Below are 15737 nucleotides of genomic sequence, written 5' to 3'. Positions count from 1 at the left end.
AAAAGAACTAACTTGGTGGTGCTTTGTACCAGAATTACAATTTTAATGCCAACAGGACAAGCTACAGGTTACAATTTGAATAATATGTAAACTGACAAAGTATTTTGTCAATGAGTATATAGATCTAATAATTGTGACAAAATATCACCAATTTTTTTTTTTTCTGGCTTCAAAGAAGATACTTTTATTACTTTGTTGTCCATGCTAGGGTTGGAGCACTTTTTTAATTTAATTTTTCACCTTCTTACACAAACATTTATTTTAGGTCTAAACCATTCTGTATTTTCTAAAAGCAGCGAACCCATAGTTTAAAAAGTTTTCAGTTGTCAAGTTTTATTTTGGGCTATGACTGCAATAGGTTTTTTAAAATGTATATCTTTGGTAAAATATGCAATTGGTCATTATTCAAAAACCTTTTTTAAAAAAGGTTTTATATTGCAGTAGCTAGGGCCGGTGAAAGGTACTCTTTAAGAGGCATCCAGGCTCTATTAGACCCTGATGTTTCCTCTACCTTGTATTTCAGAAGATCAAGCAAAAACTTTATAATAAGGGTTATACGGGTAACAAAGCTGTGAAGTCGTTCTAAACCCTAACTGGCACACACTCTATTTAAAGGAGTTGCCATACTTGTATTACTGTACCAGTAATACCCATACATACTAGTATTGTGTACCAGTAGTGGATGTGACAGGGTGACAACACAATGCGACTGGGAGACAATTATTCCATAACATTAAGTGTCTCAACAAGGACTGTATGATCAGTGGGTATTACTTGAATGAAAGCTGCAGATTTCAAACAACCTTAGAAATTGCAGTAACCATTGTCACCAGGGATCATTGATGGCTAATTGTTCAGGACACATTTGTATAGCTTCTGCATGTGTTAGTTAATCTAATGAACCTTATTGACGTCCATGCTCCATTTCCTGACAAGGTAAATGAGAATAGACTGAACCCCATAGAAGTCAATGGGTCTGTATTGCTCAGACATGCAGCAGAACGACGAGGTATTGTGAGCGGTGAAGGACTATGTGTTTGAGGGAGTACAAGCAATGTGAGTTACAGGCAGTATACACCAGTGGTTATTTCTAAATTTCATTTTGTAACATTTAATTTTGAACATCATGCTGAATAGAAACTGGCTGAAATGAATGTCTGTTGAAGTGTGTTCAATGCCCACAGTGACAGCAATTTATCCATTATTCCACAGGCCGCATCTAATTACTTTTTGTCTGTAACCATAATACTTGCTGATAACAAGCTTAGGGTTTTTTTTTTTTCTGACCACTTTTTGAATGCTCAATTATTCAGTGTGAGATCAATGTGTGTTTCTGCCAATTTTGATTTGTACAGTGTGTTTCAGGCAAGTTTATTGTAGGAATGGGTGATGTCTAGAGAGGACTGCATTTGAATGGGAACGAGCCATCTGTTCTGATGAGTAGTACAAATTGCTGAATGCTGACGGAAGGGAAGCGAAGGGGAGAAAAAAAAAATCCACAGTGCCTGCATAGTCCCGGATTTTCTTCATTCATTTCTGGTTATGCTTTTTATTGCAGAATAGACAGGCGATGCTTACCTGCCTATTCACAATCTTCTGTTACAAGTTTAGTACACCTAAACAAACAACGTCAGATGACCACTGTACACAGGTCAGATTCTCGCCCGAAACGAGCCCGACTGTTTGCCTCAGACGATAATCATCTGTACATCTGTCACAACTTGAGGACCACATCTTGCTGGAGCTACTGATGTTATGTAAACCCCTTGAATGCTGCATTACCCACATGTATATAAATTACCTTACCTGCTGTCCTGCATATGATCACTTAAGTTTTATTGTGCTGCAAACTTTTACATTATTTTACATTAAAGCATTCCTAAACTCAGAACTTTTACTTTACATAAAAGGGTAGACAACCCTTTTATTTAAAGTAAACAGTTTCTTTGTTATTTTTTTTTTTTTTTTAAGTGCAAAAAAAGCCAGCGAGTGGCACCCCGCCACGCTTTTCTCTGTTAACTTGTACAGTAACTTGATCAGTCATTATTCACCCTCCAATAGGAGAAGCCATCATACCCATCTTAAAAGTGCAAATTACTCTCTCGCCATGGATGTATTAATTCATGCTAATTTTTGGGCATTTCTTTTTAACTGTTTTGAACAAGTGACACAGAATTTGTGCCCTAGCTTTTTACTTGTAATACCAGAGCATTTTTGTGTATTTGCAGGCAGAAATAAGTACCTTTATTTATATTCATATTATATTGTATAAAGCATTTGCAGTTTTACCTTTTTGTAAGGTTAATATTAACTTAATCTGGTATGGTATTGACTTAAAGCTTTGGGAGATAGAGGTAAAAGGTCACCTGAAGTCTGATAGAGAACAGTAGCTTCTGCCTGACTGCAGTATTTCATATTACAGGGTGTTCTATTCTATGGAGGGGCGGGTGAGCATGAAGCCCCCTCTGCAGAGAATACAGTAGATTTCATGAACTGGAGGGGTGTGGGCACTGGACCTGTAACTGACATTATATTTTCCCCTGATATAATAATAAATGATCATATCCATCACCAAAAATATAGGGTCTGGCTTGAAGTAAAACTAAAAACTAGGAATATATATATATAATAATGACTGAATCTTCATACTGCACAAGTCCAGTCCTGACTGTTTTTATTTATTACATTCCGATATTGCGAACTGCTGTAAACTTTTTTCTTTTATTATATATTGGCCCCGCTACACATTATCCTCAGGTAGCTTCACCTGGTCCCACCTTTTTAAGAATTAACGCTGTTTGTACACGTAGCAATTATGCAAAAATGTTCCTGAAGAGACCGCAGGTCCCAGTATAGGACTGATCAAGATTTGGCTGCTAAGTAGAACTGAGGAAGTGCAGACTGAATGTCGCGCATTTTCTCATGTGACAAGACTATGTACATTGCATGCAAGACATTTTTTTAATGTTTGTATAATCGAAAATATGTATAAAATTTGCTGGGGATGCATACAGTTAAACTCAAATTTTCATACAAATAAACGATTTTCATATCGTAGGTAATACTGCCACATGTTGGGCTTCTCTGGAAAAAAATGTATATGTTTAAATATGTTTTTTCTATCACTATCTTTTTACAGATGACCATGGATGAAAAATATGTTAATAGTATTTGGGATCTTCTAAAAAATGCAATTCAAGAAATTCAGCGCAAGAACAACAGTGGTTTGAGCTTTGAAGAACTTTATAGAAATGCATATACCATGGTGCTTCATAAGCATGGAGAGAAGCTTTATACAGGACTAAGAGAAGTAGTGACTGAACATCTCATAAATAAGGTAATTTATCTCCAAGAACCATTGTGAACCAGCTTATAGGTTTTGATGCTGTCAGTCGGTCAGGGCTCTGGCAAATATTGTATTAGTAGGTAATAATGGTTGTACTCAATAACCAAGCGATAATCTGACTAAGAGATTTGTTTCCGTTGCAATAGCTGTAAATTCCTTAAGGTATTTTAAGTATTTGATACATTATTTAAAAATAATCAGGTAAAATATGTTACATTGGATGACTATGCATTGGCATCCTGCCATGTAACAATGTTTGTGTCAAACCCATACTTGGGTCATATTGTATAAGGTTTATCTATCTATCTATAAAGGTTATAACATTCTGCCCAGTACATTTTTTGTTATAAAAGTATTTACTAAGTATTTAGTATTTACATTTACACAGACTTGACCCATGCCCAGAATGTTGTATGATAAATAACTTTTTAGAACTTCAAGACATATCTGATGACATGGGCTTAGAATCCTTTGCTGGGGGTAACATAAGCAATTTGCCCCTCTCAGATCATTTTAGGTGACTCCAATTATCTTTTTAGATACCTGTAATAGTGTAACATTTTCTTCCTATCGGCCAGCAATGTAAGAGACATTTTTCCCACTGCCCACCACACTAATATACTGTGAGCTGTGGCTTTAGTATTTACAGGGGTTCCCTGAAAACCTGAAAGTTTCCCCTATTACAATAGGTTGAGGAAGGCAGAGTATGTTAAGGAGCTGTGATTTAGTATAGTTTTAATATTGAACTATTGAGAAAAATAAACATGAACATATAAGTAAATGTTCTTTAACCTAATTCCTAGTCTAATTCCGTCCAAATTTCCATGCAAAAAAACAAGTAAAAGTATAGGTTTTTGCATGAAGTTTATTTTTCATTGTAGGCTTAGGCATAACTCACTGATATTTATTAAATTTATAATAAACTTTAAATAAAAAAACACAAAAAACTCACTAAAAAAAAATATTTAAACATGTAATGTAACTGTAAAGCAGCATTTATAATATATATATATAATTATTTCTTTGTATGGGACTCAATACAGCTATTTTGTATTGAATCCAATACAAAATATTTTGAATTTTCCGCCGATCCTCCCGCTGCAGCTGGAGATTGGAGGAGCAGGACGTGTCCCCAGGACCTGCCGGGGGACCAGCAGGTTGCCAGGGGACAGCGACTGAGCAAGGCAAGTGTGGTTTTGTTTTTAGTTAAAAGCAACCCCGAGTGTGACTCACTTGGGATTACCGGTAGGGAGGTTATTAACCCTGTATTCAGAGAGTACTTTGTCTGCAGATTCCTGACTGGCAGTAGATAGAAACCTGAATGGCTGAAATATTGAGCATACCTACCTGTACATCTTTCAGGGGACCTGTAAGTGCGAGGAAAAGAGTGGAAGGTTATAGTTTCTTACATTCCTAAGCTCAGGCAGCCTCCTACTAACTAATATACCAGAAGTTGGTGAAATATTTTAAGCTTAGTCTATACAGACGCACGTACATGCAGTAGGAATGTTTACATGCGTTTTTAAAAACAAGCCATAAATGTTACTTCTTCGTTGAGAGGAAGTACTGCTGACCACTAAAGTTGTCTCTGAAAAATGCAGCTGTAGATTGATAAATTGTGTTGCCTGGGATATGGACAATGAGTTTCTTTAGAATTGTGATTTGCAACAAACTAAGCTTTAAGTATTTTACAAAAATTTTAGCTTGACTTGGCCCATGTAGTGAAATAAAGGAAGAAATAATGTTCTTTTTTTACTTGGCATTTGCTTTGATACAAGAGAAGTATACTTCTTTTAGTAGAAATATAGTCCGCTAAACTTCGATTGGTTTACGATCCAGAATACCTTTTTGATGCCTATTCACACCTTGCCATGTGGGTACATTTTTCTAATTTACATAAGGGTTACCAGTAAAGTTAATGAACTGCCAATGCACATAACACCCCAAAAATGGGGCAAGGACTATAATTTGCAATGCCTCACACCACAATTTACAGTAGTGAGTTACGCTGCTCAGAAAACCGTGTGTTTGTATGTGTGTGTATATATATCAGTTTTAAATGTAGCACTCTAACTTCATTTTTTTCTTTTTAAAAATATATATATATATATATATATTATTTTTCTTTGTTGTCCTTTCAGGTTCGAGAAGATGTGTTAAATTCCCTAAATAATAATTTCCTACAAACACTCAACCAGGCATGGAATGATCACCAGACGGCTATGGTTATGATTAGAGACATCCTCATGTACATGGTAAGTGTTGCAGTCTGTTTGCTCAAATGTTGTAATGTTGTGTATGCATGACTGCACTGGTGGATATTCTGAATTTGCAGCTTTAAAGAACAATGACCCATCATGGATTTTATTACATTGTGAGTACAAGTTGGTCTAGGATATCAGACCTATTATCCTGGAAATTCTAATTTAAATGTGTTAAAGATGAGAACTGGTTGATCTTGGATCGAAAATATAACTTCTTTAGGACTGTTTTCAGCTATTAAAGCTTTTGTGTGTTTTTTTTTCATCTGTGTTATTGAAACAAATGTTTTTGCAAAATTTGAATCTTTAGTGTTTGTGCTCAAGTGTATGGACCGGACCGCTAACTTCATTTTAGTATAGTCCTATCATCAGCACAGGTGAAGGTGTGAATAAGTACAACTGAAATCACACTTTGCTTAAGGGGCAGGTGTGCTTGAATGATTGTCTTGGCAATGGTTACCTCCAAAGAATCGTGTGCAGTCATAATCGCTTTGCATCATATGACCTAGCAAGAAAGTGCTGCTAAGAATATTACACCTGAAAGAACCATTTACTGGACCATCAAGAACTTCTGTGAGAGTTCAGTTGCTGTGAAGAAGACTATAGGACAACCAAGAGTGTCCAATAAGAGCAAGGACCTTCTCCTTCTGCACTGGTGCAATAATTTTCTCTCATAAATCCATAGAAATGTTATGTATCGTAATATGCAGAAGCAGCAAAGTTTGCAAAACACATTTGTGTCACTGCCAAAATTTTTACCAATCATGTAGACTTTGTTACAAATATTCAGTCCCAGATCAGTGCATTGTGGAATTGGGGAAACGTATACCATCTAACGGCTATGGAAAGGCAAGAGGTACTTTTCATTCAAATTATTTTTCAATCTTTTTTCCATAGGATAGAGTGTATGTTCAGCAAAATAATGTTGAGAATGTTTATAACTTGGGTTTGATAATATTCCGCGATCAAGTTGTACGCTATGGCTGCATAAGAGATCACCTGCGGCAGACGTTGTTGGACATGATTGCAAGAGAAAGGAAAGGAGAAGTGGTGGACAGGTAAATACAGACATCAAGCTTAATTATTTTTAATACACAGTACAGTATATAGCGCCAACATTTTACAGAGCACTGTACATTAAAAAGGGGTTGCAAAGGACCGATTCAGACAGTGACGGGAAGAAGAGGACCCTGCCCGAAAGAGCTTACAATTCAAGAGGTGGGGAAGCAGTATTAACAAATTAAACTTTTGTAGAGTGTTGGCAGCTGTGAATAAAAGATGAGTTCAGAACCTAAACACCTAGATTTTAATTTAGCCTAAAATTCTTTACAATAAAGGATAATAGTACTACGTTATCCAGTCTGTTTATCCTATCATGGCCACATTCCTAATACATATCGAGTCTAAATTTGTGACGTTCCACCAGTCAATGGGACCTTTAGGGCTAGCAACCTCAATATTCAAAAATGGCTTAAAATATATAAAAAAAATTAATTTATTAAATAACATTAAAACCATTGACATATAAAATCTTAACATGCAAACCAAACACAGTATAGGATATTCTTGTCGGGGTCACCCTGAAAGGGTGCACCCTATTTGTTTTTACGCATTTCACAGACTAACTCCGCTTCACAGGCTAACTGGGATATCTATAAGTAAAACAATTTCATAGATTTTGTATCAATTACAGTATTTCACAAAGTTTGTACATCCAAATTCAAACTAACATTCAAATGCAGATATACCTGGTGTTTGTGGCAAGTGGTACCTCCCCTACATAGGGTGGTATATGACCGACGGACAGAGATACGAGGATTATCTCTCAGTAATAGCAATCAAATATTCTAAAATATCTGATGAAATAAAATATAGTTCAACATTCTATATATAGTGTAAAATCCAATCATCTAAATTATCCAGTGATCCATAAAGCTGTGTCCATCTCCAAACAGGCACATTTATTCTATCAATTAACCAATTGTAACCTATTACAATAAAGTACATAAATCAAATACTTTAATCCAGTGTATAAAAAACTGACTAAAACTATAATTTCATCAAAAGTGGGAATCAAAGTGCATCAGTCCCAGTCATTCCCAATATATATCTACCTCAATACCACAATCTGTATTTTCCATCATCTTATCGCCTTTACTTTCAGCTTTGTAGGGTAGTTCATCTATAATAAATATCCAACTTTTTTTCCAAACTTAATGTTTTACCAGGAGCCACCATTGCTCTAGATAAAAACCCTAGTCAAAGAGAGTACTCACATCAACAGATAAATTCCAAACTTATATAAATCACCCTACACATCACTCCATTACTTACTTACGTTGCCTTTCTATCCCCCTCCTAGTATGTCTCTAGAAATATAGATCCATCACTTTCTCATTCAAAAATGCTTGCTCCAAGGCTGTCTCATCAGGTCCTAATCAGATATGTCTGTTTTTCCTGAAGAAGCGCAGTTAGTCTGTGAAACGCGTAGAAACAAACAGGGTGACCCAGACAGGAATATCTTATACTGTGTTTGGTTTGCATGTTTTTTTAGGTTTTATATGTCAGTTTTAATATTATTTAATAAAGTAGTTCTTTCTTCATATAGTTTAATCTATCTTTGAATATTGAGGTTGCTGGCCCTTAAAGTCCCATTGACTGGTGGAACTCCACAAATTTTACAGAGTTTACAATACAGGATACTGTATAGTAAAACATTGTTTACATTTTTCACATTTTAAAAAGATATCAACAGATAAACATATATAGTAACACACAAGATCTAAAATACAGTTGTTTCAAGTTGCTTGTATAGCTGTATGAGTTTAGAAAGACCAATGATAGTCTTTTAAATAGGACCAAAAAAGGTCTAACAGGTTTATGCTTGAGTCTTTTTAATTCCAGTCTAGTCACTTTCAAGTGACTCAATATGTGTCTTGACATTACATTTGGGTATAGAGGTGGTGCTTGGGAGCCACATGGAGAATAATTTTAATAATAACAGTCACTGTGGGCTAAGAATCCTCCAATGTGCATGCTTGTTGAACAAAGAAATCATATTTGTGTAGGAAAGATGACAGAAATGTACTCACAATGTAGTGTTCAAACTCTGCCTTCATCATTGCACATGAAATTCTGCCCTTATAAAGCAGATATAATAACCACAATCCTCCTAATTTTATATAAATATATATATATAAATATATCAGTGACATGTTCTCACAAATGTAAAAAGTGTTACAGATCAATCTATTACTTCCCTGCATAATTTTTATGTTGCTGTAGGGAGTGGAGTGAAAGGAAAGAATTTGCTAAGTTTTAGCTGGGCTGGGTGAGCTGTTGAATTTCTTCACAGGGAAGGCTATTACAGGTAGATGATTAAAAAAGTTCATAATGGTATTGGTAGAATTTTATTTTATTTTATTTGGTAATCTGGTTTTCATCTCAACAAGATCTCAAATATTTCTTGATTTTGCTTATCTCTTTTAACCATGACAGAGGTGCAATTAGGAATGCCTGTCAGATGCTTATGATTCTTGGGCTAGAAGGAAGATCTGTCTATGAAGAAGATTTTGAGGCCCCATTTTTAGAAATGTCTGCAGAGTTCTTCCAGGTAAGTCATTCAGTGTCTGCATTGGTTATCCCTTTAGGTTTATTCAAAGTTCAGAATTCCAAAAAAAATTAGAAACTGTAAATGCTATTTGTACTAATGTGTGTTGATATGGAAAAACATGCTTGATTTGTCATTTTACATTAGTTTTACTTTAATTGTCCCCTTTTTACTACCGATGTGTATTACATTTCTGAGTTACTACTGTAAAGAATGAACCAGTGAACAAGTGCTTTGCCTATGCTTGGTGTTGCTATCTTTTATAGATAATAATATAGGCAGATTGTACTTTCTTCATGCTTTTCTGCCTTTTTTCTGTATTTTCCACAGAATATACTAAGCTTCTGTAATGGTTTTTCTTTTTGGGCACTGATGGTGGAATGTTTGTTGTAACATCTTTCTGCTCCCCCCCTCCCCCTAATTTTTATGTTTATGCTCTACTCTAAAACTAAGAGTTGGCTAAAGATACATCTCTTCAAAAGAAACCTGTTTTAAATGTAATTTGCCTGATTGAATATCAAAATGAATCATCTAATAAAGGATCAGAAGTTCACTTATGTTTTCTGATTCATCTGCTGACTTTATCCTAGAAGGGATAGAGCGCCAGCTGCTGGTTGATCAGAAGACTACATGTTCATTTTCAGTGTTTCTTGTTTATCTGACTAAAACATAATTTTGCTCAGTAAAATACAGAAAATATACATTGCTTTTCATGTTGAACATTAGGATATTATTTAAGAGATAAGACTGATCTGAACCGCTTTGTTTGATCCTGTGCATGATTTACCCCTGCACCCTGTTGCTCTTGTACTGTAGTTTTGCTCAGAGCAAGTCCATCAGTATCATTATAAACCCTGATTAACTATGCTGTGCTCAAGAAAGTTAAAATTCCACTGTGCAGGCCATTAGAACATAAAATGCTATTGTGGCTGCCCCCTTAGGCTGGGCAGACTTTGAGTCCCTGGGTAAAGCAACTTACAAACCTTATTGTCAATGAGGGTTCTAAATCTCATAATTTTGCAGTTTAGGAATGTGCTGCACAAATATATCCTATGTTATTCCACAGATGGAAAGCCAAAAGTTTCTAGCTGAAAACAGTGCCTCAGTGTACATAAAGAAAGTAGAAGCTAGAATAAATGAAGAGATAGAACGAGTCATGCACTGTCTAGACAAATCCACAGAGGAGCCGATTGTGAAGGTTGTGGAGAGAGAACTAATTTCCAAACATATGAAGACCATTGTGGAGATGGAAAACTCAGGGTTAGTTCACATGTTGAAGAATGGAAAGACAGAAGGTAAGCCCCACATATATTAACGTTTGGAATTGTATGTGATATTATCTTTGTGTTTGTTAGTACAATTTCTAGTTTTGTCTGTTGTCTTCCAATAATCTGCAAGCACCGGCCACTCTCTTTCAGTTCAGTTGCAAGATGTTTTGTAATACTTAATACAGGTTTGACCTTTAACAAGCTACAATATTAGGTGAAAGTGAAAATGAGTAAATAACTGAGCTTGCATGGTGTTGAGAAGATTTCTACTAGTGGAAGTGTCATATCTTACAAAAGAATTGCGCACTACACAACAGTCACACACAGTGCTCAGATATGCTAAGACAGCTAGAGCCAACAGAATAGGTGATGCAATGAATATACAAGTAAACAGTACATAGTAACATCCACCTTTCAAAAAGTGCCTAAATTTATGAAGAAAAAAAAAAATGAAAATTTATTGTGGCGTTTGTACCTTTTGTAGAACTTTACTTTAAGGGGAGAGGGCTGTATTTCATAGCCCTGTAATAAATGTTACACTTTCTAAAAGAGTAAAGCTGCATCAACCTCTCCTGCCTCCCATAACTTGGGTGCTAGGAACCCAACAATGAACCTACAATTTCTATTCCTGCTTCAGTACAAAAATAATTTTGCTTAGCAGGAAAAAAAATTGAAAATTTTTGCAAAGTGGTTTATTTGCACTGTAATGTACTCTTCAAATGTATTCATAGACTCTGTATATTGTTTTCCTGAGATATTTAACCTCCCTAGCGGTCCAATTCCATGCAAATGTAAAAAAAGCGGTACAATTTTTTTTGCATGGAAATTTATTTTTCATTGTAGGCTAAATTCTTAGGCATAACTCACCGATATGTAATAAATGTAATACATTTCATAATAAACTTTAAATACCAAAACACAAAAATCTGTTAAATAAAAAAAAAATAAAACACATTTTTAAACATGTAAGTGTACAGTAGCATGTATTATATATATATATATATATATATATATATATATATATATATATATATTATCATCATATCTGCAATTGGGCATAGTAATCATCCCATGGCTCCCAAACCTGTTCAAATTTATTGACAGTGTTCCTGAGTGGAGCAGTAAGGTATTCCATCAATTGAACATCCTGAATACGGGCGTATAAATCTTCTAGTGCTGGAGGGGAGACAGATTTCCACTTAGTGGAGATCAGGGTGCGAGCCGCTATTAAAATATGTGTAATGAGCCTAGATGTGAGTTTGGAAAGACCTGTGAAGGGCAGTCCCAGCAGGTGATGTAGTGGGTCTAGGATGAATCCACATTTAGTCACATCCCCTAATAACTGATTAACCTTATCCCAATAACTTTGTATAATGGGACAAAACCAGAAAATGTGAATGTGTAATATTTCTAAGCATCGTGCATTTAAACTTTGCCAATGATTGCAGTTAATTTTAAATGTGATGCAGGAGCATTGCAGATCAATACTTGAGCGGTTTTATGTCACCTCTGACCCATGTTTGAAGTCCATGGTCTTCGGTAGTGTAGCTCCTTATAATGGGAGTTAATTTTTATTATCAAGTGGTTATAAAAGTTTGCTGCCACAAACTGCTAAACAAAATTTCAGAATCTGTTCACTTTGGAATGGTGTATTTTCTGTATCTTTCTTAATCCTTTCCATTTAATTGAAGATTGAAGATACAACAGAAACTGACTTAGAAGATCATTCTTGCAGTTTTGTTTTTGATGTGGCACTTAGTGCTGTTCTTTACCTTGATTGTTTTTATCTACAGGGCCTATTAGACCTGAAGAGTAGATTTGACAGGTTTCTTCAAGAGTCATTTAGTAATGACCGCCTTTTCAAGCAAACCATTGCTGGCGACTTTGAGTACTTCCTCAATCTGAACTCCAGATCCCCTGAGTACCTTTCCTTATTTATCGATGACAAACTCAAGAAAGGAGTCAAAGGAGTAAGTATAGTTGTCTGGACCCAATGCTTTGTCTTCACTACCTGAAAATCGTCATTTATGAGAATGCCAATATTATGTAATCAAGTACTTCTGACTTGTGGAACTCCACATTTAATTTAAGGCTAAACCAAATTCCCCTCTTCTCTTCAATGGCACCATGATCTTTACCAGGTCATATTCCATCTTCAGGATCTTCAACAATCTTGATTGCCACAGCCAGAATGATGCATCTTCCACACATGAGCACGGGAGTTCATTCTTGGCATGCCTCACTGTCAGAATGCATGTATACTAAGTTGCATATGCAGAATTCATGTCTTTCTGCTATAAAAAGTTTTATAAATGACTGCTTGGTTTGTTTATCCTAGAGGCTGTGTCAATGACATGCTTTTGCAGTGTTCTCCCTGGAATAATTTTTCTGCTAGGTTGGGAGAAGCAGTAGGCTGGTGGTCAAGAAGTAGGCAGGGCAACATGACAAATGTATTATTTTCAACTGTTTTCATCCAGTAACCCCAATAATTCCCTGTTTTCCACTGCCCCCAACACTATGACCCTGCTATGCCCCAACTCTCCATTCCTGTGTTATGTAACCCAACTTTACAATAACCATACAAAAACAGTCGGGTGGTTACTGATGAGTGCCAGGTGGTGGACCCGGCTAAAAGGGGCTGGAGAGAACACTGCATTTGATACATTTGGGGTAATCTGAGAAGTTATTGCAGTTTATTTTATCTACTTTAGCTGCTGTGGCATTTACATAGACTTGTATGTGGATAGAAACAGTACTGAAACAAAAAAGGGACAATAGGATGCATTCATATTTTTAAGAGTTCCTCTTGTTAGCTTAGATATACCACTGGTGAAATTTTACCTCAATCCAAAATGAGTCGGGTCTATTATTGAATACAGAAGCAAAGCTGTGAACAGAATATATGTGTCATGGTCTACATGAGACTATTGGATGGTCAATCAAATGTAATCATGTAATACCCAAAGCCGGAAGAACAAAAGATTCCAGAATATAGTTTCCAGCATCTCTGCATTACAGTGGGAATCACGTTTCTACATGAGTTGGGCCTTTTAGTAACAGGGAATAGGTGGGGGAGCATTTGTAGAACCTCAGTCAACCTCAGAAACTAGAAGAGATCAAGGCTGTGTGGATAGGTGCTGCAGCTACACAATGGGTTTTTGAGATTGTAATTTTCACTTTGAAAGGTAATGAGTGTAATTTTGCTTATCAGAAGAAGAATTTGCCTTCAGTTATGGATTCTGTTGGGCTTTGTGCTCGTTTGTGACGTTCAAGTTAAAGGGGCTTTGTGAATTTGCTCTTTTATCAGCATCGCAATGAATGTGGGTTTGTGCTGTTGTTGGCACCTGTAAGTTGCATGCCTCTAGGTTCTGCGGTGTCTCACAGATATTTACTTTCTCGTTTATTTGATGAAGGGGACATGGAGTCGAAATAGGCTAAAAAAAAATAGTGTTCGAGTTTATTAAAATGAACTGCTTTGTAGACCAGTATTTCAGCACTAAACACAAGTGAAAGCAGCAGATCCTTTGTAGGGAGTTTGAATAATGTTTTTGGTCATTTCCTAATATGACATTACTGAGAGGCTATTATCAAATGTTGACACTGTAAATTCATACAGGGGAAGACACTTTTAGGGTGTTTATACTATAAAGTGTTTAATAGGTTTAGTGTCATTAAAGTTAATAAATGTGTTTTTTGTGTTTTCAAAGCTTACAGAACAGGAGGTGGAATCCATACTTGACAAGGCAATGGTTCTTTTCAGATTTATGCAAGAAAAAGATGTGTTTGAACGATACTACAAGCAACATTTAGCTAGACGACTACTTACCAACAAGAGTGTGTCTGATGACTCTGAAAAGAATATGATCTCAAAGTTAAAGGTGACGACTTCTTGCAGTATTAGTAATGTTGTCAAAAAATTTCCTTTTGTGATTTCCTTAGAGAAACTATTTAACCTAAAAGGTCAGTTTAAACCTTTATAAAACTGTTTTTTTTCCCGTTCACTGAGTCAGTATGCAAGGATATTTTTCCCCCTGGGGGATTAGTCAATAAGTAACCAAAGTTTCTTACTGCTTCCTACTTGAATCAGAGACAGAAAAAAGCTTAGGCTGGAGCTAGGTTTTAAAATAATGTTTAGGTTTCATTGTTACAACTTTTTTCCTTTCAGACGGAGTGTGGCTGTCAATTCACTTCAAAGTTGGAGGGCATGTTCAGAGACATGAGCATTTCAAACACCACTATGGATGAATTCAGGCAACATCTTCAGACAACAGGGGTATGCAATAATCCTGTGTTTCTTAAAATTCTTTAATCCCTGTCCAAAGAAACATTCTATATTTTGTGTTCTCACCTTATGTTTCAGGTGTCTTTAGGAGGGGTAGATCTCACAGTCAGAGTTCTTACCACAGGCTACTGGCCCACGCAATCGGCGACACCTAAATGCAACATCCCTCCTGCTGCCAGGCATGCATTTGAAGTATTTAGAAGGTAATATAAAAATTACACATCTGCTTGCAAACTGGCAGAATTTTGTTTTTTAATATTTGCTGTAATTAAAAGAACTAAATTTCTGTGACAGTCAAGCTGGGAAAGAAATAACTAGGTGATTCTGGATGACCTCAAGGCATGAAATGGGGTATGTCTGATTTGCAAACTATTTATGACCAGTACAGCATTTCTCAGCCAGGGTTCCTCCAGAGGTTGCTAGGGTTTTCCTAACTTCCCTGGCGATATGATTATACAGCTCAACAAAAAAAAAAAAAAAAATCACCTGCCAAGGATTTTTTAATAAATTTAGTGTATTTCATGTCTGCTTTATCCAGAAATGACATCAGTTTCATTAAATTGGCTCAAGTTCTTGTAATACAGGAATCGTAATAGACGATTTTACCAACAACAAATGTTAACACCGCATATTGTTATCAATCTTTATTTACACCAATGTTTTGCATTTTATATATTAAATGTAGCATTATTTTCATTAAACTTTCTTCAAGAAAAGTTCAAGAAAGTGTTTAAATAACCCCACATTTGTGGTGAATATTCTCAGCAAAAACAGAGAAGAAACATTAAACTCTGGGGTACCAAGATAAGTAATGGGCTCTGCATATGGTATGCTAAACTTGTGTCTACGTCAGTGGAAAAATGGAAAGCTGAAAAGTTTAAAATTTAGTGTACCTATGGTATGTTGGGAGCCCAAAAATCATTATAATGATTGTTATTTTTGTGCTGTGAATGTAAAAGGTTTCAATGGT

At 35.8% G+C, this 15737-nt stretch overlaps 1 protein-coding gene across 1 annotated transcript in view; it reads left to right on the top strand.

Moving 5' to 3' along the window:
- CUL3 (cullin 3) overlaps window positions 1-15737 on the top strand; it is a 33615-nt gene that overhangs the window by 9911 nt on the left and 7967 nt on the right. Inside the window, exons 2-10 of the mRNA XM_072410126.1 lie at window positions 3140-3337; window positions 5488-5601; window positions 6505-6665; window positions 9106-9220; window positions 10284-10516; window positions 12170-12455; window positions 14193-14363; window positions 14651-14758; window positions 14846-14970. Of these exons, the coding sequence (XP_072266227.1) occupies window positions 3140-3337; window positions 5488-5601; window positions 6505-6665; window positions 9106-9220; window positions 10284-10516; window positions 12170-12455; window positions 14193-14363; window positions 14651-14758; window positions 14846-14970 (1511 nt within the window). The remainder of the gene's footprint in view (window positions 1-3139; window positions 3338-5487; window positions 5602-6504; window positions 6666-9105; window positions 9221-10283; window positions 10517-12169; window positions 12456-14192; window positions 14364-14650; window positions 14759-14845; window positions 14971-15737) is intronic.

Source organism: Pyxicephalus adspersus, chromosome 4, assembly GCF_032062135.1.
Source record: "Pyxicephalus adspersus chromosome 4, UCB_Pads_2.0, whole genome shotgun sequence".
In the NCBI taxonomy this organism is placed as follows: domain Eukaryota; kingdom Metazoa; phylum Chordata; class Amphibia; order Anura; family Pyxicephalidae; genus Pyxicephalus; species Pyxicephalus adspersus.
Note: the sequence above shows the minus strand (reverse complement) of the source record. Positions and strands in the feature narration are given on the sequence as shown.